This window comes from Hyperoodon ampullatus, assembly GCF_949752795.1.
Source record: "Hyperoodon ampullatus genome assembly, chromosome: 11".
Classification (NCBI taxonomy): Eukaryota; Metazoa; Chordata; class Mammalia; order Artiodactyla; family Ziphiidae; genus Hyperoodon; species Hyperoodon ampullatus.
Genome location: NC_136924.1, coordinates 79,046,197 through 79,072,844, shown reverse-complemented (window position 1 = coordinate 79,072,844; position 26,648 = coordinate 79,046,197). Strand labels below are relative to the sequence as shown.

General features: G+C 36.1%; 1 protein-coding gene across 1 annotated transcript in view; it reads left to right on the top strand.

Moving 5' to 3' along the window:
• CCDC91 (coiled-coil domain containing 91) overlaps nucleotides 1–26,073 on the top strand; it is a 312,709-nt gene extending 286,636 nt beyond the window's left edge. Inside the window, exon 13 of the mRNA XM_079714620.1 lies at nucleotides 25,942–26,073. Within this exon, the coding sequence (XP_079570746.1) occupies nucleotides 25,942–26,052 (111 nt within the window). The 3' untranslated portion in view covers nucleotides 26,053–26,073. The remainder of the gene's footprint in view (nucleotides 1–25,941) is intronic.
• Nucleotides 26,074–26,648: the final 575 nt, after the last annotated feature.

The following is a 26,648-nucleotide window of genomic DNA, read 5'->3' as shown; positions in this document are numbered from 1 at the left end:
AACTAACTTGCTAATTCTGTTCACATAATTAGACTTTGAAAACTGGTTGGATAATGACTTGTCTCATAAATTCACTTATCGTGTATTTATTGAACCTCTGTTATGTACATAATCCTTTGGCTAAAACATAATTATTTTTTCCCAGGAGGAGCATAATACCCAGACTGCCTCTCTTGTGAGGTCTACCTTAGGGCATGGACTGGTGAGAAAGGCTTATGTCTAAAGCAGAATTTTTGATTTCTACCACCCATTCCCTGCCAGGTTTTCTCCTTCAGAAGTCTTTCTTATCTCAGTAAATGGCACAGTCACTCAAACCAAAATCCTGGAAGTCATCCTCTTTCCACAACTCACATAGTCTTCCAACAAGACTGACAAACATACTCCAAAATAATACTGAATTCATCATCATTCATTTTTATCACCTCTCCATTGCATCCTCTCTAGCCCAAGCTAATATCATCTTTTGGCAGGTCAAATATGCCTTAGAATATCTCCTCCGTCTCCACTACTATGTCATAAGACCAGGCCACCATCATCTTTACCAGGACTACTTGCTTCCGTTCTTATGCCCCCCTTCCCCACTGCAGTGTATTGTCCATCCAGCGTCTCGTGATCTATCTTCTCAAAGCATAAATCTGATCATCACGTTACCAAACTTGAAATCTTCCAAAGTTTTCCTAAAAGCTATCTCTTAGCCATTTTAGCTAAAATCACACCACACGTTCCTCCCAGGAGCTGCCATGCCTTATTTTTTTTCGCTAGCACTTATTTTTTTCCCCTAGCACTTAACAGTAACTGAAACGATTTTACTGTTTTAAATGGTGTTGTCTGTTTCCCCCAAAGAATAATGATGCACTTTAAAAGAAAAAAAGCTGTATGTTCCAATACATACCCCAGTGCCCGGTATTTTGTAGGCATTCAGTAAATACTTACTGAATAAATGAGAGTGGCAGTCACAGCCAGGACTGAGCCTGGGGTGATTCCTCTTACTGAAATAATTGTTCTATTCAGTAGGGTCTGAGAAAAACCTGTACTTATTTTGTTAACTTTGTTTTATGAAGAGCCCCTTCACTGTGTCCGCATCTCATATGTCAATTTTATGTTGAAAAAAAAAATGGTACTGTGGTCCCTTGCTGTCATCTTATGCTGCTATCAGTCTTCTATCTCCACCTAACCATGAGCATTACTTGTCACTGGCAGATGAACATGATTTTCAGCCATGAGAAAATAATAAAAGGTTCTTAGGTCTAGGGAATTCTAAGATTTTTCATAATGTTTTCAATGAAATAAATTAACCTCTGTTCTTTCATTTTATGGAAATGGCTCTGAATGTCATTAAAAACACACATGTTTGTGACTAGATGGATTTCAGGACTTAACATCTTGTGTTAATCTTGTTTTTTAAATCCCACTGCCAACCACTTTTGCTTGGTTGGACCACCCATATTTGGGTTTCTATGATGCATTCTTTTACGAATAGGGCCTTTTTTTCCCCATTGGAGTTTCCTACCTTATATACAAATGACTGTTTTCTACTTGCAAGGGAAAAGATACTACAATGAGCAAGTTTATGCTCCCTCATCAATTTGAATTTATTGTCAGATTTTTTTTTCCTTTTCCTAATATGATTTCCTTAAATCAGTAGAAGTAATATTCCCTGTAGCTGTAGAATCTGATTTCAAAGAGGAAGAGGTACAATCCAGGTTAGCAGCAGAGGGAATGTGGATATGTCCCCTTAGAGAACTCAGAATTAATGCCACTTCCCTTCCCATTTCCTGCATTTCCATTTTCAATGCCCTTGACTCTGTCAAGCAAGATGTATTTACTGAGGCCAGCTACCTGTCCAGCACGATAAAAGATACTGTGGGATAAAGCAGGGGTTTGCCAAACATGACTAATGGACCAAATTCAGCTTGCTTCCTATTTTTTAATAAAGTTTTATTGGAACACAGCTACATCCATTTGTTTGCATATTATCTATGGCTACTTGCATGCTACAAGAGCAGAGTTGAGTAATTGTGACTGAGACCATAGGGCCCAAAAAGCCTAAAATATATACTATCTGGACCCCTACAAAAAAGTTTGCCAACCCCTAGTATATAAAGCATTGACTCCGATTCTCATAGAGTTTATGAATTAATTGGGCTGGTTGTTAACACATGGAGTAATTGGTGAATCGATAAATGACAAATTGTGTGATACTGAAAAGAATAGGCACCACAGAATATTTATTGGTTGGAAGATTAATCTGCAAAGAAGCAATTAGTTAAGCATGCTGAAGTACGGAAAGCTTCCTTATACTGCCTTTCCCCCCTTATTCTGTGCTTTTCTTTGTCGAGTCCCAGATATGCTATAAAATTAAAAGATATTCAAAACCTCATTGTCAAGGCTTTTCCCAGATATGTGTCCTCCATAATTCCCCCAAAGAGATGGCGTTGGAGAAATAGGACAGGATTCTTAAGACTGCAACATTGTTTAGAACCATGCCTGGCATATTATAGGTCCTCAGCTATGCTTGAATAAGTGAAAGAACCTGCAGATCTAAAGGAAAGAAAATTCTGTTCAAGCAATAGCGAATGTTATTGAATATGCAGGAAGTGCCACCTTAGAATGGTGTTTCTCAGCAGGAAAGCTCCTAGTTCTTTAAGAATTAAATGGTAGTGGGCATATAAACGAGCCTGACACATGGCATGTTATAAGTGCTTAATAAGTCTTTACTGTCATTATTTAGAGGAAATTGCGTATTTTCTTTCAGACATAGTACTAATTATACTAATATACATGAAAGTAAGAAAAGCATATAAATTAACCCTTGATTGTATCACCCTCTCAATTAAGTATTAAGAAAACATTTGTACTTAGGAAGTACATAACAGAGCAATTCACAATAGTGTAAAACTAGCTGTTTCATCGGTGTAGAAACATTCTTTTTTGATTTGGTTGTGCTGATTATCAATAATAAGCCATTAATATCTTTTAAATATCAAGAGAAATTAACTACAGTAGATGAAGCTGTATCTACTCAGCTGCTTCCCTTTATAAAAAAAACATTTTATTTTAGTTTAATGTAAATTCTAAGAATACCACTCAATGAATTTTCACAAAGAGAGCACACCTGTGTAACCACCACTTAAGTCAAGCAGAAAATTGCCAACATCTCAGACACCCCCCAACCCCGGCCTCCTTCCAATCACTACTACTCCACCAAAGGGAACCTTCTTCCATAGGAGCGTATATTGTAAAGACTAATGGAGGGGATGTTAGCACATTCTTTTAAGAAGTCCACAGACTCCTTTAGGCCTTTGAGAACAATCTGGCATTTTAAGAAGAGAATAGTTTTCTGACACTGAAGTATTTCATGCTAAACATGTCAAAGTGCTTTTTACATCATCAGTAATATGCTTTGACATGTTTAATATGAAAGCCTTCAGGGGCAGACAGTTATTTTCCCTTCTTAAAATAGAGAATGAGGCAGGGTTTAACTACATGAAAAAGTTCATGATTAAAAAAACAACAGCAGTAATCAATCTGTCGTGGCTTCACTAGAATGCCCATTAGTCAGTCATGCAAACTTCACTAGACATGGAGATGTGGAAAGTGAACTGGAATGAACCTCTGTTCTGCTCTTATCCCATGCATTCAGGTAATTTTATTTTTTTGTATTTTTCACTAATGTCTGGATGGAATTCATATCTCTCCTTCCTTCTTCTCTGTTTCAAAGGTCATGCTAATCTACACTGACAATTAATTATGTGCTCTGAATAATGTATGAATATCCAAGAAAATCCTTTGAAAGATATCCAGTTTCCTATTTCTTAGAGTTATTTCCCCATCCTAATTTTTCTGTGTTTTACTTCATGTTATATGTTTTTAAATTACTTAAAACAAACAAACATAAACAGGAGGTCATTACAGTTCTTGTTCCCAAATGTTTAGTTTGGCATCTGATGCAAGGCCTCAATTGCAGGCTGGAACGCCAGAAGCTCGAGCTGAAGACAAGAATGTGGTGCGCAGGCGTGATTTGAATTCAGGAAGAGTGTTTATATTTTCCCAAGGGCCGCATTAACAAGAGTCAAGCCCTAACTGTTACTACCAACACATTTTAACAGATTAACTTTTCTGATTTGTGAAGTAGAGTGTCATCTTATATGCGTACATCTTTAAAAAACCTTCTCTTCCAACTGCCCTTTAAGCTACTACAGAAAGTTTAACACTCAGTCCTTATCACATTGGAAAATGTGTTTTTGTTAAATATCCCATGGCACATATTCACCCAACAGAGTTTTATTTTTTGATATTTTCAAAATTAGAAACAACCTAAATGTCCATCCACAGGGGACTGGTTAAATGAATTATGTTAAAATGGAATACTGTGTGTCTACTAAAAAGAATTATATTTATCTACATTTGTTGATATGGTTGTAAAACCTCCTGAATCATATGATCCTGTATATTTAAATATATTTTGCTATATACCTCTGTGTGTGTGTTATATTGCAAAATATATTTTAATAAACAAAAGAAAAATGTGATCAATGATCTCTAGGAGGTGGGCTGGGAGAGATTTTGCTTCCTGCTATATAATCCTTTGTTTAAATATATGATATATGATTATATCTTAGTTTTAAACAGAGAAAACCAGTTTAAATAGACCATTGTATTGTTTTGTATCTATTTTTTATATGTCCTATTTCAACCCTTTTTCTTTACATTTAAAAAGTATATTCAGAATCCTCTCCAGAGCTTTGGCTAAAACAGCATACAGGTTTGACTTGAGTGTCCTAGACAGAGAAGGCCAGAGTTTTGGTTTCCCATTTAAGCCATGCCATACTTAGAGGGAGAGGCTGACCAATTAAGTCAGTGCCAAAACTGACAGTGGTACTGGGGTCGGGGAGAGTTCTCTAGCTCAGTTTCCTACTCATTCATCTGGGTGTGTTTTGTGGCTTTAATAGGATTAGAGAAACATTTGCATTGAGGCTTCAGGAGGATTTTCATGCTGCTCAACTCACAGAGCAATATAAACCCACAGGATTAAGAATGGGTTTTCTGTGAAGTGAGTAGGGTAAGAAGAGTACATGCATCTGGTTCCCTCCTTGTTTTCTACTTGCTAAGGAAGGCACTCCAAGATGTTGGGGACAGAAACGTATGTGTAGGCAAGGGCATAGTTTTCAAGGAGACACAGTATGATGTGTCTTTTAAGGAAGTTGTTACAACTGTTTAAGAAGAAAGGCAAGTCCAATTGCAAGTGGTTTGTTGAAAATAAGACCAATAGAGAAAATGACTTGTCTCTCAAATATGTTATCCCATCATTTTTGCTTAATCTTCCATACTTTTTATTTCTCGACCTTGATTTTTCCTACATTTTGAGTCCCATAAATATTGAAGTTATTCTTCCTGACTACAATTCAGAGACCGATATTACCTCTTGTAATTTAGGTGAAGACTGATTTGCTCCAGCAGTCATCTGAACTGGAGGTAAAAGTAACACCCTCAAGAAACTGAGAATGCTAAAAAATAGCATCCAATTAGGATCTGTGGTGGGTTGTATTCTCCTAAGAAGAGGCCACAGCAGTGTTCCCAGACCAACATTCTCTTGCCACTCCCCGTCCGTCAGCAGAGTCTGTTTCTCCTCCCCTGAGTCTGGGGCCGAACTTTTTGAATGCCCCAACAGATAGAATGTGATGGATATGACACTGCATGATTTCAAGGCTGGATCATAATAGGCAATAAGGCTTCCACCTATCTCTTTTTCTCTCTTGAAGCACTCACTTGTGAAATCTGACCAGCAGGCAATGACAAAATTGAAAGTAGCCTGTGTGGGGGAACAAGCATCAACCATCAGATATGAGAGTGAATGAGTCCTCAGATGATTCTAGCTCCTAGCCTTCAAGTCTTCCAACTGAGGTCCCAAACATCATGGAGCAAAGATAGGCTGTCACAGCTGCACCATATTCCAGTTCCTAACCCACCGAATATGTGATCATAATAAATGGTTGTTTTACACCACAGAGTTTGGGGGTAATTTGTTTTGCAGCCATAGTGACTGGTACAGGGCCACTTCTCCTCCACTCAGAGATGGATAAGGAAGTATCTGCAGACAAGGGCAAAGTTCTTTTTGAGAGAAAATTTTTTATCTCTACAGTGTGGCCTAGATTCAAATAGTACTTTTTAAAAGATACAAGTAGCTAATATTTTATTTGAGATGCACAGAGAATAGTGATGAGAGAATTGGTTATTAAAATCTACTGAAGCAAGCAGAGCTTATGCATCCAGAGACCACTGAAAGGAGTCTCCTTAGATCCAACTAAGCATTCCTTGAGGTTCCAGGATGTTTTAGGACTTAGAATGTTATACGCTAATAGATCATTCCAAAATACTGTCTTTTCAGAGAGATTTCAATATGTCATTAATTAGTTCTTCTGGTTTTAGAAGCACAAAATTAGCAATGTCATAAAAAAAATTTAGGCTGGAACATTCACTGTATTAATAGATCTAACAAAGTTTAGAAAATGAGTGATTCCCAATAACAATTCCCAGTTTTCAGTGATAGAAATTAAGAAACTTGACAATTTGTTCATTTTATTGTTTTGTTATGAATTTCAAAATGTATATAATTTTCAAATAATTTTATAAATTATCGTTACTAATTCTTTTATTCCCTAAAAATGGTATGGTCCTGATTATATCTATGTACCATAAAAATAAAGGCACTCAGTTATCAATTATTTACAATGCAAACCTCTATTTCATGTGATATTATATTTTATTAATAGACTATGTAAATTTAAAGAATACCATCACTAGTGTACTGAGTATTTTATAAAATAATTGGCAGGTTTTTAAAATCATTTAAAATAATTTGTACATCTTTTTGAAGGTAAATATACCATTTGACTCTTGAAAATTTTGAAAATGTATTACGGTATTTTCTAAAGTACAGTTACTAAAATAAATTAGTAATTATCTCTTCTCTTTTTGTTCTTTATTCAATAAATTCAGCAAACATTTAGTCAGCCCCTATGATGTGCCAGGTACTGTTTTAGACCTTGGAGATACAGAAGTAAATACGTCAGAATCCCCATTTTCCTTAGGGTTTTCTAGGGAGTTTACTTTTAATGGGGTATGGGACTGACAATAAACAAATATATGATATTTGGGGATGATAAATGCCATGAGAAAGGATCCATAGTTAGTGATGCAAATGAAGAGTCGGGGTGCTATTTTAAAGTGAGTGAGAGCAGTCCTCAGTGATAAACTGAGCTGGCATTTAAGAAGAGATGTGAATGTACAGAGTGATCAAGTCATGCAGCTATCTAGAGGAAGGACATTCCAGATAGAACACGATGTGCAATGGGCGGATGTAGAAAGAGTGCTTGGTTGTATTTGAGAAAGGACAAGGAAGACAGGATGGCTGAAGCAAAGTGAGCAATGGGAAGACTGCTAGGAAGTGAAGTTTTAAAAGTTTGCCCAAAAGGAAAATGAAAAAAATGATTTACATGGAGGGGTGACTATATCAAATGCTATCATGGACTTATAATTGAGCAGTCCTTAATTAATGTCATCTCTGATGATCTCACAGTGAAGGGACTTCAGAAATTATAATTTAATCTCTGAAAAGGCTCAATGGATTTATTATCATAGCAAATCTTTTTAATTTTTAAATATATACATTTCAGAGAAGTAAATGGAGTGATCACTATTGAGTTTTAAGCATAAGATAATATATTACTAGGATAAAAGTGGTAGGGAACGCTGGATGAATATAAAAGTTTAAAGAAAGAGAGGAACAAATAGGCTTCTTTCTCTTGTTAATAGGCATTTAACTTTCCTCCATGTCTTTTCATGATTTGATAGCTCATTTCTTTTTTGTGCTGAATAATACTCCATTGCCTGAATGTACTACAGTTTATACATTCACCTATTGGAGGACATCTTAGTTGCTTCCAAGTTTTGACAATTATGAAGAAAGCTGCTATAAACATCCATGTTCAGGTTTTTGTGTGGACATAAATTTTCAACTCCTTTGAGTAAATACCAAGGAGCACAATTGCTGGACCATATGAGAAGAGTATGTTTAGTTTTGTAAGAAACCACGAAATTGCCTTCCAAAGTGGCTGTACCATTTTGCATTCCCACCAGCAATGACTAAGAGTCGCTCCATATCCCCACCACCATTTGGTGATGTCAGTTTTCCAGATTTTGGTCATTCTAATAAGTGTGTAGTGGTATCTGATTTCAGTATGCGTTTCTCTGATGATACATGATGTGGAACATCTTTTCATATGTTTGTTTGCCATCCAGTTATCTGCTTTGGTGAGGTATCTGCTAAGGTCTTTGACCCATTTTTTTAATCAGGTTATTTTCTTATTGTTGTTTTTTTTTTAATTTTATTTATTTATTTTTGGCTGTGTTGGATCTTCGTTTCTGTGCAAGGGATTTCTCTAGCTGCGGCGAGCAGGGGCCACTCTTCGTCGTGGTGCGCGGGCCTCTCACTGTCGCGGCCTCTCTTGTTGCGGAGCACAAGCTCCAGACGCGCAGGCTCATTAGTTGTGGCTCACAGGCCTAGTTGCTCCGTGGCATGTGGGATCTTCCCAGACCAGGGCCCGAATCCATGTCCCCTGCATTGGCAGGCAGATTCTCAACCACTGTGCCACCAGGGAAACCCCCTTATTGTTGATTTTTAAGAATTCATTGTATATTTGAATTATAGGCTTTTATCAGATACGTCTTTTGAAATAATTTCTCCCAGTCTGTGACTTGTCTTCTCATCCTCTTGATACTGTCTTTCACAGGACAGAAATCATTAATTTTAATGAATTGTAGCTTATCAATTATTGCATGGATTGTGTCTTCATTATTGTTTATAAAAAGTCATCACCATACCCAAGGTCATTTATGTTTTCTCCTATGTTGTCACCTAGGAGTTTCATAGTTTTGCAATATACTTTTAGGTCTGTGATCCATTTTGAGTTAAGTTTTGTGAAGGGAATAAGATCTGTATCTAGATTCTTTTTTTTTTTTTTTGCCCTTTGATGTCCAGTTGTTCCAGCAGCATTTGTTGAAAAGACAATCTTTTTACAATTGTATTGTCTTTGCTCATTTGTCAGAGATCAGTTGATATATTTATGGGGGTCTATTCCTGGACTCTCTATTCTGTTCATTGATCTATTTGTCTATTCTTTCATCAGTACCACACTGTCTTGATTACTGTAGCTTTATAGTAAATCTTGAAGTCTGGTAGCATCAGTCCTCCAGTGTTGTTCTTCTCCTTCAATATTGAGTTGGCTTTCTTGGGTCTTTTCTGTCTCCATATAAACTTTAGAATCAGTTTACTGACATTCACAGAATAACTTGCTGGGATTTTGATTGGGATTGCGTTGAATCTACAGAGTGAGTTAGAAAGAACTGACATCTTGACAATATTGAGCTTATCCATGAACATGCAGTATCTATCCTATTTAGTTCTTTGATTTTTATCCATCAGTTTTATAGTCATCCTCATATTGATCTTGTACATATTTGTCACATCTATACCTAAGTATTTCATTGTGTGTTTAATTTAAAATTCCACTTGTTCATTATTATATAATAATGTAATTATTCTATTACATTATAATTATAATAATATAGTTATTATATAATTATATATATTATATAGGAAAGAAATTGACTTTTGTATATTAACCTTGTATCCTGCAAACTTGCAATAATTGCTCACTAGTTCCAAGAATTTTTGTCAATTCTGTAAGATTTTCTACAGAGTCAATCATGCCATCTTTATCATAAAACAAAAACAGTTTCATATCTTCCTTTCAAATCTGTATACCTTTTATTTCCTTTTCTTGTCTTACTGCATTAGCAAGGACTTCTAGTATGATAATGAAAGGAGTGGCTAAGAGGGGACATCCTTGCCTTGTACCTGATCTTAGTGGGAAAGCTTTGAGTTTACCACCTAAAGTATGATGTTAGCTCAAGGGTTTTTGTAGATAGTCACTGTTAAGTTGAGAAAGTTCCCACCCTTCCTAGTCTACTGAGAGTTTTTATCATAAGAGTGTGTTGGATTTGTCACACAATTTTCTGCATCTATTGATATGATCATGTGATTTTTCTTATTTAGCTTGTTGATGTGATGATTACATAATTAATTTTTGAATGTTGAACTAGCCTTGCATACTTGGGATAAAGCCCACTTGGTCATTGTATATAATTCTTTTTATACTTTTTTAGGTTTGATTTGCTAATATTTTGTCGAGGATTTTTTCGTCTCCGTTCATGAGAGATGTCTGTAGTTTTTTCTTCATGTCTTTGGTTTTGGTATTAGGGTAATGCTTGCCTCATAGAATAAGTTAGGAAGTATTCCCTCGGCTTCTTTCCTCTGATTCCATATAGCTTCTGACTGCTAAAATTTCAAAGAAAAATAAACAGGACCAACCTCTGTTCAGAGAATATGACTAGATTTTTAGTTCATCATACTTAACATTTAACAGATTTTTAATATATATGGTTATATTCAGAGTCATTATATTGGCATTTCCTGAAGACTTTAAACTCCATCGTGTCTTTTATTTAGAGAAATCTGGGCATACATCAGCAAAACTATCATTTTTCATCCAAGCATAGTGATACCTATGTAGTAAATGAGGTGGTAAGTCATTTGGATAGGTCATACCCATGGAATTTCTATATGATAATAGTCTGCATTTGTTTTACCACACACCATTTAGATTACTTGATCCTTCTGTTCCCTTGCATAATGTCATTTGTTTACATTAAAACACAAGAAGAAAGAGTTTCAGTGTATTGGCTGGATTTGTTCACATTAAAACACAAAAAGAAAACGTTTCAATGCATTGGCTATATTGCCTTAATTAAGTGGATCCTCAGACAGTACACTGTAGTGGAGAAAGAACAGATGTCTTGGGACTGTGTTGCTACTTTATATGGTATTTCAGGAGTATCTCAAATGCAGTGTGCACTTATGGATAACTTTTTTTAATATATAAAATTATCCCCCCACCTTCATTAATCTTACTTCCCAGTTCCAGTGCATTTGTAATGCTTGGTGAAGATGGGTTACACTTAAGGTACTTTGCCAGATATTTTTCTGAACCTTTCTCACCTGTAAATATAAATATAGGTGATGGGAATTTTTATTGAGATGGTTATTTCTGTAGGAATTCTAGTTTACAATCATTTGCTTATTTTGTATGTATAAAAAAGGGAATACAGAAGATCAATGTTACTTAGTTGACAAGAAAAGTAAATGATTGAAATAGAAACAGAAGTCATATAATACCTTTTATACCAGCCTTACAAATGCCTCTGGGCTATAAACCATCAATTTATGAAATTTCTACCCAAAATGCCACCAATTCTGCTTTGCAAATTCCCTACAGATTTTTAAAGGAAGGAAGAGAAGATTCTTGGTCTTTTCTTGCTTTCTTTTGTTTACCGTTACTGGATTGTCCCATTTTATGGGAAAGCCTTTTAACTTTAACATTGTAGCATAGCATAGGTATACTTTTCATCTTAGTGAGAGAAGTATAGTATATGATTAGGAGTGTGTGGTTTTGAATCAGATTTCCTGGATTAAAACTGAGCTTTGCTATTTATTAGATTCGTAAACTTGGGCAAGTACTTTAACCTTTCTTGGCCACATTTTGTTCATCTGTAAAATGGAGATTAAAATAGTCCCTACTTCACATAGGATTATTATGAGAACTAAAGGAGTTGCCCCATGTAGAGTGCTTACATTACTTGGCACATAAAAAGTTCACTTTCGGTGTTAGCTATTAGTGCTGTTATTTTATTGAGTTCCCTAACTGTATAGTTGAGATCAGAATGTCTTTGGTTCTACTCACTCTGTCTTGAAGTATTTGTTAAATACGTTTTTGTTCCAGAAGTGGTTTGTGACAACTTAAAATATATGTATTATTAAATTTCATGGTGAATGGAAAATGAACACCAAATAATGAGTGTGAAGCTGATAGTCAATATAAATATATATTTATATTTATGCCACAATGTCCTGTCTACTTACCAAAGTTAAAATTGCTTGGAATTTCCTGGGGACAAAACTATCATATTTTATCCATAATATTCATAATTTTTAAATTGATTAGGAACTTTATGTTTCTTTCCAGATATTATAAGTTAACTTGTTTGCCTAGGCAAAATTTCACTGCTATAGTTTTAAATCCATCCCCTTTATATGTTTTTTTTAACATTTTTAGGTGTTTTTCACTCTTATAGTTTGTGGATGAAATACTCTATTTAGCAGAGAACAGGGGAAAAAATAAAAGAGGCACTTGCCAATGCAACTTGCATACATATATGTTCAGGTGATGGGCATAACCTGATCATTATGATTATTTTATTTTTTACCATTCATATACTCTTAAGCCATTAGAGGATATTTTATTCTATTAGTTGTTTTTCAGTGCCCAAATTAAAATTTCCAATTTAGTGGAAATTTCAGTCTCACTGACAACATTTTGAGCCTCAATAAATTTTTGTTTCTATTATACTAGTAGACACATACAGTGTAAACTCAGTACATTTAGCACTGGGATTTATATTTGCCTCCTAGTAACAGAGACTAGAAATAACAACGGCATAAGCATAAGTCCAGAGGTAAGCAGTTTAAAGCTACGGAAGCTTAACAAAATCATCAAAGATTCAGGATCCTTCTGACTTTGTACTTTTTTAATCTTTAGCACTGGCTTACATGATTAATGCTATAGAATGGCAGCTGGGGCTCCAGTAAACACATTTGTGATAGAGGAAAAAGGAAAGGTGCAAGAGCCAAAAAGGGAAAAAAATTCAGGACAGGCGTCTGTCCCACTTTTAAGGAGCTGTTTTGGAGTTCCTCCCCAACAACTTGTACTCACATCTCTTTAGCTACCCTTGGCAGAAATAAGGGAATGATACCTGGAGGATGTTCACATTTTTCCTAGGACTAAACTGTAATTTTATTGGTAAGAAAGAAGAGTGGATATTGGAGAAAGAACTCTCAAGCTTTGCCATAATCCCTGACTTCTCATATCTTCTGTTTGGAAGGTGTCCAGTGTTAAGTTTCTTCAGCATCTTCTCTTTGAGCAGGTGCTATTACCATTTTTAGGCAATAATATCCAAATTTAGCTTTCTTAATTTAAACCAAACCTCCTTTACTTGCTTACAAGGAGGAAGGTTAGGGTTTTCCTACATTTCTCAATCCAGCTGGGATTTTAGGAGGACTGACAGGTGCTTTCCCACTTGGTTCACTCAGTAGGATCAATCTGTTTTAAAATGTGCCAGACAGATGGTATTGTGTTTTTTCCAGGCTTCAGTGATCAAGTACACACAATAAAATCCTAAATGATGAAGAAGAGCAGCCCTATTTAAAATGAGAGGAAAAAAGTCTATTCTCACTAACTTCCATTTGATTAAATGTTTCTTTGTTCCATTGGTTCTATTTTGAATACTGAGGATTTCCTAATGGGAATCAGGTGTGCATCCAAGCTGCAGAGCAGCTCACCCTTGGGCTCATAGCCCCTTCTCTCAGTAGTGGAAACGAAGATAAGCACAGATTCTCAAAGCCTCAGAGGTACCCCGAGGTGAGGTCTGTCCTACACAGTGCCTTTATGAACATTTCCCCTTTCTTTCATTATGGACCTAGAAAGAAGTAATCAATTGTTTTTATATACAGCCACTGAGGTTTACAGATTCTTTAAGGCATATGTGATGTATTTGATGTGCCAGTTTTTCTTTAAATGCTTCTGTTGCGTTTTCAGGGAACCATTTGTATGTTAATACAACAGAAACCTTCCTGAACCTACCTTTTAGGAAGAGAAGATAATTACATGTTTTAAGGATGATATCTAGAGGGATTTGGGCATCTTGACAAGTTTCTGCACAAGTGTACACAATGCAATAAACCCCTACATATTTATAGCAAAACAGATACTGTGCCAAAGCCCCCAGCCATACCTGAAGTTCTTATCTGAGAAGGCACTGTACTATTGTGGTTTAGAGAATAGCTTAGTGTGATACACACCTGGATTTGAATCCTGGCCCTGCCACTTGGGCAAGTCATAACATCTCTAAGCCTTAGTGGCCTCATTCAGAGTTTCAGGAGAATAAAGATGATAATACACAGTAGAGGTTTCCCAGTGATGCCCTGCACTTATGTAATTTCCTTACCTTGAGCCTGGGCTGGGCGAAGCAAAGTTGGCTTTTGGGAAGATCACGGCCTCTATCTTGGGCGCTGTCTTGCTCTCTTGGTGTACTCTCATTCTCTCTCTCGGTTGCTTGCTTTGGGAGAGTCAGCTATCGTGTTATTAGGCACCCTTGTGGAGAGGCTCGCGTGAGCTCTGTTGGAAGTGGATGTTTTGAGGCCTGTCGACAGCCGCTCGGTGAGCTTGGAAACAGCTTCTTCCCCTGCTGGACTTTGAGCTGACTGCAACCCAGACACAGCTTGATAGTAACCCCTCAGTAGAGACCATGTGTGAGAGGCACTCAGGCTGCACCCAATTTCCTGACCCACAAAAATGGGGAGACCATAAATATTTGTTGTTTTTTGTTATAAACCACTAGGTTTGGGGTGATTTGTTACACAGTAATTGGTAACTAATACAACACAATACGGAGGTTCACCTGTGCATACTAGGTAATAATAGTAACACTGTTCTCAAAACAAGAGAAGATCAGACTCAATCCAAGACTGTTAATTTTGCCCTGTAAATCAACTTCAATATATGTGTGCAGAGAGCTCAAAAATAAGCCTTGTGTACAGTTCTTTGCATGCTTTTGTACATTGAAACATAAAAGGCAAAATATATTAGTTATCTGAGAATTTTAAGATAGCACAGGAAGACAAGAACCCAAGATGTCATGTAATTCTTTCTCCTACTTCAAAATAAGGTGAAATTTAAATTGCTGAAAATCAAAACAAAAGAGTCCTACAGAGAGTAATTGGCAGATATTGTTCCTTGGATTGACACAAAAGAATTGCTAAAATCTTTAAAACTTGACTTGATGAAAATACAAGAGTTTGTGTTTGTTGTACTTGAACAATTTGTTACTTAACAATGTTTGGGATTTTTATGTTATTTAATTTACAAAAGGCCATCCTACAGATTGCAATATTTGCACTAACCAAAGTCTTAAAAAAATGTAGAACAAGGCTATTCATGGTTTGGGAGCAAATTTTATTAAAAACTTTATGTGGAATGTCATATTAAAATCAGTTAGTCTGTCTTGCCAGAATCAATCCATTTTTTATTTGAGATAAATTCTTGCCATTGTACTCTAGAAAGTGGGATATGGAACTTATTAATAGGTAAATACAACCTTATGGATCAGAGCCCTAAGATGGGATTACTGTACAATTACTATTCTACTATACAATTTTAGTTACCTTTTCTTTCGTTCTAAAATTTTCCTAAATCTGTGGTTTTTAAAAATGTTTTGGAAATTGTCTGAATTAGGAGTAAAGCAGTTGTTACCAGAATTATATTCTTTTCAAATTTATTAAACCTCACATATGGAAGTTTATACTAGAAAGTCTAGTGTCTACATTCACTCACTACCACAGTGCATCCTTTTCTGGCCAACTGCTGTTGCTTAACTTATAAGATCGAATAAGATTGTATTCCAAGGTGGTATGCCTGCACATTAAGGTCTGGAATACATATTGGTTTATGCTGCCCAGATGATTTAGTGAAGAGCAAAAATGAGTATTCCCATTTCCCAGTGGATTCTATGGTAGTTTGGGATAAAAAGGCAGAACTGCCCAAATATGTAGAACTTATTTTAGATGATTCAAAAACAGAGAATTGACTTACCCTAAGACATCTTAAAAACAAAACAAAGCAAAACTCACAGTTCTTTAGTTGTGGCCAATGGGGTTTAAGACTCTTTATACCCGTTTTCCATTTACTCTGAAAGAGCATCTGTAATTCATCTTGTGCTTGGTGGAAAGTTACACAACTTCTTTATATGTTGATATTTTTTAACTAAATAGTCAGATAGACTTGAAATATATTTCAAAGTTGAAAAAGTTTCTCAAAGAGAGTAGGAGATGTGAACTCCGGAGTGAGAGTCTTCATGGGATGTGATGGCCTGTGAATGTTTTGGTAAAGAGGTCAGGTCTACATTTTCAGAAGTTCAGGTCGAGGCAACTGGCACTGCCTTAGTTCAAATCACTCTCCTGATCATACTGAATCTTTTAGAGTTAGAGTCATTCTAAACATATATTTATATGACTATTATCCTCAAGTTGGTTCAAAGTCTCTTCCAACATGATTTACAATAATGACATAGTTATATTCCCAGAGAGGGGATGTTCTATCTCAACTTCAGCTTTATATACAATATATCCCTCTTGCAGTCAAATTTACTTCTCTGCAAATATAAAGAAAAGAGTATTTATTTCTTATCTGAAAATATAAAGACTATTTTAAAAGAGAAACTCTTTATGGTTGGTATACCCGTAATAAGACAGATACTATAGAACTTCCATTAATGCTACAGTTATATTACAGATAAGTCCAAATTTTCTTAGGCTGAAATGCAGAATTTGAGGATACAGGATAAAGGTAAAGATGGTGGTATTTAAAGCAAAAATGTTTAGATGTCACAATAAAAATAATCACCATTCAAGAATAACAATCATCTTCAAGTCTGTGAGTCCTTATTGTGTGTTCATAAAATGAACCAGCCCATTATGAGTATATATGCATATTAAGTTTTAAAATTGATTCATAATCTACTTCCTTCATAGCTACATTGAGAGAAAGGATAGTTATATCATCTCACCCAGAATGGTTGTCAGCACCTTTCTGGTCATAGTGCTGGTACTCTAGGGATGAATCTTATCTGTCCATTGTCAAATGTCCACTGTCAAATTGTGAGGGCACAGAATCTACTTAATACATAGTAAGGTTTATTAAGCAAAGGTAAACTCAGGCTAATACTTTTAAATGTATTTTGAAGAAGTATATTTTTTAAGTGTAGGAGGACATATTAGGTTTGTGAAATTGGCCTGTTAACAACTCAGTGTATCAGTTTTCCACAACTGTAAAATGTAGATGTTAGACTAAGCAGTCTCAAAATCTCTTACCAGTAAAATTCCATGATTATTTATTAAGGGGAAACTGAACCAGTATAATATTCTCCCTATATATACAGTTTGTTTTTAGTCTAGGGGAGTTCTCAAGAAAAATTGATTTGTGGTGTATTTTCCAAAGAATGCTTTACACACACACACACACAATTCCAAGGTTTAAAAGCTTGAGAAACATTACCTATGCTATAGCCATTTTGGCAATTCACAATGCTTATTATTAGCACAAAAGCTATATAAAAGTATAAAAGAAACCTTTTTTATCCTACATTTCCGAAATGCCCTCCAGTTCATCATAACTCAATAAATGGCACCATCATTCTAAGAATCACCTTTTACTTCTCTTTTCCTTTTATCCCTACTTCTAATCCATCAGCAACTCAAGTTGGTCCTATCTAAAAATATATTTTAAACCTGACCTGCTGTTTAAGCCTCTATTGCCAACAGTCTGATTAACTTTATATTTTCCCCAGACCGAAAGTCTCCTAACTGGGTTTTCTTCTTCTGCTCTTGCCCCCCAACAATCTCTTGTCCCCAGTACAATGTGATTGTCGTCGTTGTTGTTGTGGCTGTGCTGCACGGCTTGCAGGATCTCAGTGCCCCAACCAGGGATTGAACCCAGGCCATGGCGGTGAGAGCACCTAGTCCTAGCCACGAGGCCACCAGAGAACTCCCTACAAGTGTGATATTTTTCAGACACAGAGTATGGTCACACTCTTGCTCAAAACTCTCCAGAGTCTTCTGATGACCTATAGCGCCCTTCCCGCTCTGGCCACTGTCTACTTCTCTGATCTTCTCTCCTACCAGTCCCCCCCTCACCTTGCTCATTTTGCTCCTATCTTCTTTATTTATTGCCAGTCCTTATTCAAGCCAAGTCTGAACCCACATTTTGGTCTTTCCTCCTGTGGTTTCATCTGCCTTGTAACTTTCTTTCCTGATGCTTTTGCGTGGTTGGTTTTCTCTAATCATCCCACCCAAAAGATGTCCCCTCTGTCCCTGTCAAATCCTTTACCCTACTTCGTTATTTTTTATAATAATGATCTCTACCTGAAGAATATTAATTTATCTCCTCAAACTAAAATTTTAAAAAAACTAAAATATAAACTAAAGTAAACTGTAAAGTATATAAGAGCAGAGAATTGTTTTCTTCACCACTATATTTCTCTAGTGCATGAAACAGTGCCTGGCACATAGTAGGTACTGAATAAATATTGAATAAATGAGTGAATGAAAGAATATATGAATACTCCTAAACTCCACTAAATTCATACCTCCTTTCTCAGTGTCACTAAACTGTCTTTGTTCCTGCTAATCTGCTTTCCTAGAATTTCTTCCACATCTTGCTCCTCTTTAAGAAGACACTCTTGGGCTTCCCTGGTGGTGCAGTGGTTGAGGGTCCGCCTGCCAGTGCAGGGGACACGGGTTCGTGCCCCGGTCTGGGAAGATCCCACATGCCACAGAGCGGCTAGGCCCGTGAGCCATGGCTGCTGAGCCTGTGCGTCCGGAGCCTGTGCTCCGCAACGGGAGAGGCCACAACAGTGAGAGGCCCGCGTACCGCAAAAAAAAAAAAAAGAAGACACTCTTGGTACTCTGTTCCAGTCCTCTTCAAATCTTGCTCAACCTCTGTCACGTTTTCTTTGCTACATTCTCCCACAATGATCTCTCCCCCATTCTGACCTTCCACTGGACTCAGTCTTTACTGTATATATCATCACATAATTGTTCTTTAATGATTGGGTATGTCTCTTCAAAACAATTATACACTTCTTAAGGACAAGGCCACTATATGTATACTTTTGGGGGGCTCAGAGCAATAATGCACAAATAGTGGCAGTCTTAACTTTGTTACTGGTCAGCTGATTGACCAATCTATCAATGGATTGGCTCAATCTCAAGCATGTAAATGAAACAGCTTGAGGATATGTGTGTATGTGTGGGGGATGCATATAAAGTCAGAAAAACAAAGGCATTCATACCCGAGCAGCACTGTTAAAAGGGCAGCGTTGCAATAAAAACGGAAGAACTATTTCACTTCTTATCAGAAGGTAAATAGTCCTTCTTACCCAATGTGATGACATCAACTGGGAAATCCGCCTGAGTAATTACAGTTCTGAATCATCATACTTGACCTTTCTTCAATGCCCACGAAAGAGCTTGTTAGTGAATGTGAAAATGGAATACATTAAACATATTACTAAACATAAAACATATGTTTATGAGTAATTTTCTGTCAGTGGATTTGCTGGATATCTCTTTTTAAGCATAAGTTTAAAATATGTAGGAGGGCAGGTTGGAAAAGTAACAGTGATAAAGGTAGGCCTAATATTTTCATATCTTCTGGTATATCTTATTGGTGAAAGCCCAGAAGATATTGAAATCACAATTAGTACTGTGTATTTAATATTTAATATATATATTAATTATATATATACATATATTTTACATACATACATATATTCAAAAACAATGTATCAGGGCTTCACTGGTGGTGCAGTGGTTGAGAGTCTGCCTGCCGATGCAGGGGACACGGGTTCATGCCCCGGTTCGGGAAGATCCCACATGCCGCGGAGCGGCTGGGCCCGTGAGCCATGGCCGCTGAGCCTGCGCGTCCAGAGCCTGTGCTCCGCAACGGGAGAGGCCACAACAGTGAGAGGCCCGCGTACCGCAACAGTGTATCAGATTTTCTGGGATGTAAACAGTGTTGTTAACAGTCCCATTAAAACAAGCCTTTTTTTTGTGTGTGTGTAGCTGAATTTGAATTTTGCTCTCTTGACCAGCATGAGTTCACCATGCATCATATTGTGTTTTGGTGATAGGAAATAAAAGCTAAGGTCTAGAGATGTTTTGTTTTTCTTTTTCTTTTGCTATGGCATGAAATACTAATGGAAAGGTAAATCTAATACAGGAAATTTTTGGAAAGTCATGTCTTCTTTTTACCCCCTAAGCTTAATATTAACTTTTAATAAGTAGTATGTATGCTTCTAAATGGTTTTCAGCAGTATGCTGGCAAACTGAAGAGATGACAAAGAGGGAAAAAAAGATTTATAAAGCCCAGGTGTCTGTTTCAGAAGCCTCAGAATTTCCAGGGTTTTTTTCAGGTATCTGAAAGAGCGGAACAGCAGCTGAAGCAACAGTAAATAGAAGGGAGAACAAAGCAGCAGAGCTACACTGTTATGAAGAGATTGTAAATACTACAGCCAGTGTTTGCTGCCGCTACTCTGGACATAACATTGTCAGCGTGAAGTCACAGAATACAAATCTTTGATTCACTTTGAGATGAAAGCCACCAAAACAGAACTAAGTCCCACTCTTCAAGGGTGCAAAAAGAATATTTTGCCAAAATTCATCTTGCCTCAATAAAGGATAATAAGGTCATGCCTAATAAAACTGAAACTGTTGAAATTCAGGAATTCGCCAAGAACATCAGTTTGATGTACTTGTTTCAGAGAGAGGAATTGTCCCTGAACTATAAGAGAAAGGTCTCAAGTGTCCCCCTCATAGACATGATCTTACATACCATGCCCAGAAAGCACCTGCCAAAGTGGAATCTTAGATCTGAAATGGCCCAATTTATCTTCTTCCTCACAGAGTATGTCACCTTCTTGCCCCTTAAAGTGTTGAACTCCTGTTTATTTAGTAGATTCTTGCCTTCAGACAGTTCTTGGGAGGCATGGGGAAAGATGTGAAGTTTAGCTACCTAAACCCAAAGTCAGTACATCCATCATCTTATGGTTTCTAGTTCCAGGGTGATCTTTAACACAAACAAGAGAAGGGAAGTGCTTGGTATGTTTAAATCGAAATCTCTCAAACTTTTTTGTCCTTGTACATATCCTTGCTTTTTAAGAAATTACAGGATATTCATTCTGATGCATAACCCGGAGGATTGTTACTTAACAACAATCGCAGGTTGATTGCTAGTTTGTGCAATTATAAGTTTGTGCTATATGCTATCAAAAGGAGAAGTTTCTCCTCTATCTAACATTCATAAATGCTAAGATATTAAATCAATTTTGTTTTTAATTGAATTCCTGATTGTTCAGGGTAGGGCTTCTAAAAGACTTTGAATTATTATATCTAATGTATGTATATGTGTATATATATATATATATATATATATATATATATATGCATGTTATGAACCGTAATAGTAAAACAAACCCCCATGAAGCCACCTCCAAAATGAATCAACATATTTCATCCTGATTCCATCTTCCAAATACAACTATCCTGTTATGTTTTTTTTAATAAATGTATTTATTAATTTATTATTTATTTTTGGCTGCATTGGGTCTTTGTTTCTTTGCCCCTTGGAGGGAGAGGGGCAGGGGGGCGCTACTTTACATTGCGGTTGTGCGGGCTTCTCATTGCCATGGCTTCTCTTGTTGCAGAGCACGGGCTCTAGGTGTGCGAGCTTCAGTAGTTGTGGCTCGTGGGCTCTAGAGCACAGGCTCAGTAGTTGTGGCGCACGGGCCTACTTGCTCCACGGCATGTGGGATCCTCCTGAACCAGGGCTTGAACCCATGTCCCCTGCACTGGCAGGTGGATTCTTAACCACTGCACCACCAGGGAAGCCCTATCCTCAGTTTTGATTGCATAATGTCCTTGGCCTTACAAAGGAGAGTTATATTGCTTATTGATGTAACTCAAAATAATATACTTTTATATTTTGCTTGGTTTTTGCATTTTATGAGAAAAAGGGTATTGGACTATCTGTAGTCTGATTGTTTCCTTTTTAAATTCAATTTTATTACAAGTGTTTATTAATTTATATTTTTCTGAAATAGTTGATGGTATGGTTGGTAATATGGTAGGTAATATGTGATATATTAAAATTTATTATACAGTTGTAGTAATTAAGACAGCATTATATTTGCATAGGGATAGGTGAATTATCTATGGAGTGAGACTAGGGAGCCTGAAGACAGATTCATGCATATGTGGAAACCTGATTTATGACAGAAGTAGCATTGCAGATGACATATTTTTTGGCTCAAGCAGTTTCTATAAGATATGCTAGCATAGGTATACAGAGGTCTGTGTTGATAGGTGTTCATTACAGCATTGATTATAATAGCAAAAGATAAGGAACAATTCAAATGTCTATCAATAGAATAATTTTTAAATAAGTAATAAAATAATCCATTATATAAAATTATAAATATACAATGGAAAACTATGCAACTGTTTAAAAAGAAAACAGGGAAAACTGGTCCTCCCATACACTACAGATGGGACTGATAAATTGATACTCTCACTCTGGAAAGCAATTTGGTAGTAACTATCACAGTTTAAAATATGCAAGTCCTGGGGCTTCCCTGGTGGCACAGTGGTTGAGAGTCCACCTGCTGATGCAGGGGACACGGGTTCGTGCCTCAGTCCGGGAAGATCCCACATGCCGCAGAGCGGCTGGGCCTGTGAGCCATGGTCGCTGAGCCTGCGCGTCCGGAGCCTGTGCTCCACAACGGGAGAGGCCACAACAGTGAGAGGCCTGCGTACCGCAAAAAAAAAAAAAAAAAAAAAAAATGCAAGTCCTTACAGACAACCCAATTAAAAAATGGGCAGAAGAGCTGATTAGACATTTTTCCAAAGAGGAAATGCAGATGGCCAACAGGCACATGAAAAGATGCTCGACATCGCTAATCGCCAGGGAAATGCAAATCGAAACCACAATGAGATATCACCTCACATCTGTCAGAATGGCTGTCATCAGAAAGAACAGAACTTACAAATGTTGGCGAGGATGTGGAGAAAAGTGAACCCTCCTACACTGTTGGTGGGAATGCAAATCGGTGCAGCCGCTGTGGAAAACAATGTGGAGGTTTCTCAAAAAACTAAACATAGAACTACCATATGACCCAGCAATTCCACAGGTGGGTATAGAACCAAAAAAAACAAAAACACTAATTCAGAAAGATACATGTACCCCAATGTTCATTGCAGCACTGTTTACAATTGCCAAGGTATGGAAGCAACCTAAGTGTTCATCAACAGGTGATGGATAAAGAAGATGTGGTATGTATGTATTTATATATATATATATATATATATACATACACACACACACACACACACAATGGAATATTGCTCAGCCATAAAAATGAAATAAATTTTTGCCATTTGCAACAACATGGATGGACTTGGAGGGCATTATGCTGAATGAAATAAATCAGACAATGAAAGACAAATATTGTATGATATCACTTATATGTGGAATCTAAAAAATAAACTAGTGAAACAAAAAAGAAGCAGACTCACAGATATAGAAAACAAACTAGTGGTTACCAGTGGAGAGAGAGAAGGGGGGGAGGGACAATGTAGGGGTAGAACTAAAAAAAAGGGTTATTATGGTATTATATGAAATCATCTGTGTGAAACTTTGAAATTATAAAGCACTATAGAATTTAAAGAATCATTCAATAAAAAATAAATAATTAAAAGAAGCACTGGACATGAATGGATGAAGAGGGGTGACTGGCTAGGTGTCTAATCAAAAGGCTGGCTTTCCCCATCTAGAATGTTGTGCATTACTCCATGGATTCTGGAACACTGAAAGCAACAACTGCACAGGCAGTAAAAATGAATTACAAATACTTTGGCATCTAAGAGAGAAGTATGTGTCTAATCAGTCCATTGACTGTAATATTTTTATGTCAATTACCTAGAAGTGTCAGAAACTTTACTTTTTCTCTTAGTGAGATATTTTTTCATTAACTTCATTTATTCTTCACATATTTACTGACGGCCTTGTGTATTGAACCTCTGCTTTTTGTCTTGCTCCTCTCCTAGTCTGTTCTTCATACAGCGCCCATGTGAACATACATATGTTCAACCACAATTATATCATATTATTTTTGCATCTAAAAAAATAAATAAAATAAAATAAAATATGCAAATCTTATGATGTAGAAATTCCATGCATTAGAATCTGTCCCAGAGAACCCCTTGGACAACTTCTGAAGGGAGTGCACTCAGGTTGTAAATTTCCTTGTTGCTTCATAAACAAGACAAAATTGGAATAAACTTACATGTCTATCAACGGGAAAGTGGCTAAATAAATCATGGAATGCAGTCAAGCAGTTTCTTGAAAATGAAATAGGAAAAATTTCCAGTAATGACAGTGGAAGAAAGTGATTATGTGAACCCTGCCATAGTTAACAATTACAAGATCTTGACCAAATATTTTTTAAAAACCTATCTTTAAATGCTTGAAAACACCCAAAGTAGACAGAAACCACTAGGAATGGACTGGACCAAGGTGTTGGTATACCCTTCTGTACTATTTGAATTTGGACCAAGTGCAAAATAATTCTATAAAACCACAAATAATTAGATTTCAATCTGTTTTATGTGTATTAAAATGAAACATTAAAAAATTCAACTTTAGTCTCCTACATAGATTTTAAATTAGGTTAAGCATGTTTTTACTTTTAGAATGAAAAGTGCATCTATCATTTCCTAGTAGATTGCCTTGCTCTATTCGGGTTAAGTATTTATTGATTCAGTCAATCTCAGCAAATATTTATTGAATGTCGAACATGTGGCCAGACCCTCTTCTAGGTGCTGGGGTATGATAGTCAGCAAGACAGACAACTCTCTGCTCACCTGGGGTTTATCTTGTAATGAACTGTCTTATTTGATAGAGACTTGTAAGCAGAAAGTATATATTCACCTAAAGGTATCATCTGAGAGAGGAAGAAAAAAAAAAAAAAAAACCATGGGAAAAAAGGATAAGCAGGAATCTTACTTCTTTATGTACATTAAGATCCCAAAATATTAGAATTGAAGGGAGTCTTAGTAGTTTTCAATCTTTTTACATGAGGATTTTGCTAAATATAATATATTCTTTTTTGATTAATTCTTAGGATACTTCAAAATTTTAATCTTTCATTTTTTCAGTCATTTTGAATTCAATGGATTATGGATGTGTAATTTAATAGGGAATTCTTGTTTGGATTTGTCTTTTTTTCTTTTATGTTGGGGGGAGCATGTAGGAGGAATAGTCAACTTTTACATAAATATGACAGGTATGTATCATGAAATGGAATTTATTTGTCTTTCTTTTGAGTTCCTCCGTTCTTCTATAACCTGTAGGTAATGTGTTGTCATTGGTTATTTTTACACAGTGAGCAATTTTTTAGGGCAGAAGAGTTAGAAACCCTTTTTTGATGTATCCAATGATCCTTACCATCCAGAAAGTTCTTTGTTATATGACTTTTATTACTAAACCTCTTTGGTTTTGTTCACTCTATTTGTTATTGATACACTAAAACAATCCTAATAAAAAATCTATAACTCAACAGAAAAACCAAGTCAAATTTGTTTCAACAATATCACATGTTTCTTAAAATAAACCTTTTCCAAGAACTTTCTCTAATTTCAGGAAATTGTTTATATCCTCACCTATCCTTTGTCCCAGTTAAACTCTATGCATGGAGTAATTATGCTGTTTTTCTATACCATGTTTTTCTTCTGTTTTTTGCATCTGTTATATTTTTTATGATATTTGTGGGTGTCTAGTCTGTATATTCATTAAGAACTGGTATTTTTATATATTATTTTATATTATCTGAAATCACTCTGATCAGATTTATGGTATTTCTCCAATAACTGAATACCAACATCAATTATAAAATTGTAATGATTATCATCTCATCTTAGATGATAGGCCGGAAATAGTGACTGCACTGTCTCTGAGTTTAAAGCACTATTTGATTTTCTAAATCATTATCTGAAAAGGTTTCTCTAGTGGGCTTCTGTAGCATAATATTCTTTAGCCCTCAACTAAGTATATTCTTTTTCTCTTTCTCTCTCTCTCTCTCTCTAAAAAAATTCAACAGCTTGATCAAGTCATCCGCCAAAGAAGCCTGTCCAGTTTGGAACTGTTCCTCTCTTGTGCTCAGAAACAGTTAAGTGCTTTAATAGCTACGGAACCAGTTGACATTGAATAAAGAGAACGTGACAAGCTAACCCACACTGGCAATGGATAAATCATTAGACCTCTAAAATACATGCTGTGAATTATAAAGATGCTTTTGTTTTCTTTCCAAACCTTGGAAAATTGATTTCCACTTCAAGGATAAACCAAAACAGTATTTAGAAGAACTACAAGAGATCTAATTTATTTTCTTTTGTTTTCTCCTTTACATTTACTATTATTTTATTAGCAGTAGTAGTAGCAGCAACAAAGAGTATGATGTGACCCCAAAACCATTGAAAATTACCAGATTACCAAAAGTTAATTAAGTAAACTTTATAGCCTCTGGTGCCCTGTTACATTATATTTGGCAAAAATAGTAAATATTTTTTACTTATTGTTTCACAATGACTTGATAAGATTCTAGGATGTCATCATACATTTATTTGATTTTGAGGATAGAAACAGCATGGTTTTCAACATCACCTATTTATCTATGTAACTTAGATATAAAATACTGATACGACAGAGAATCATTCTGAAATTACCAAGCTTCTTTTCTGTAGTGGGATCTATGTATTTTCATTGGTAACAATTAACAACACTAAAGATTATTAAATTAATTCAGCT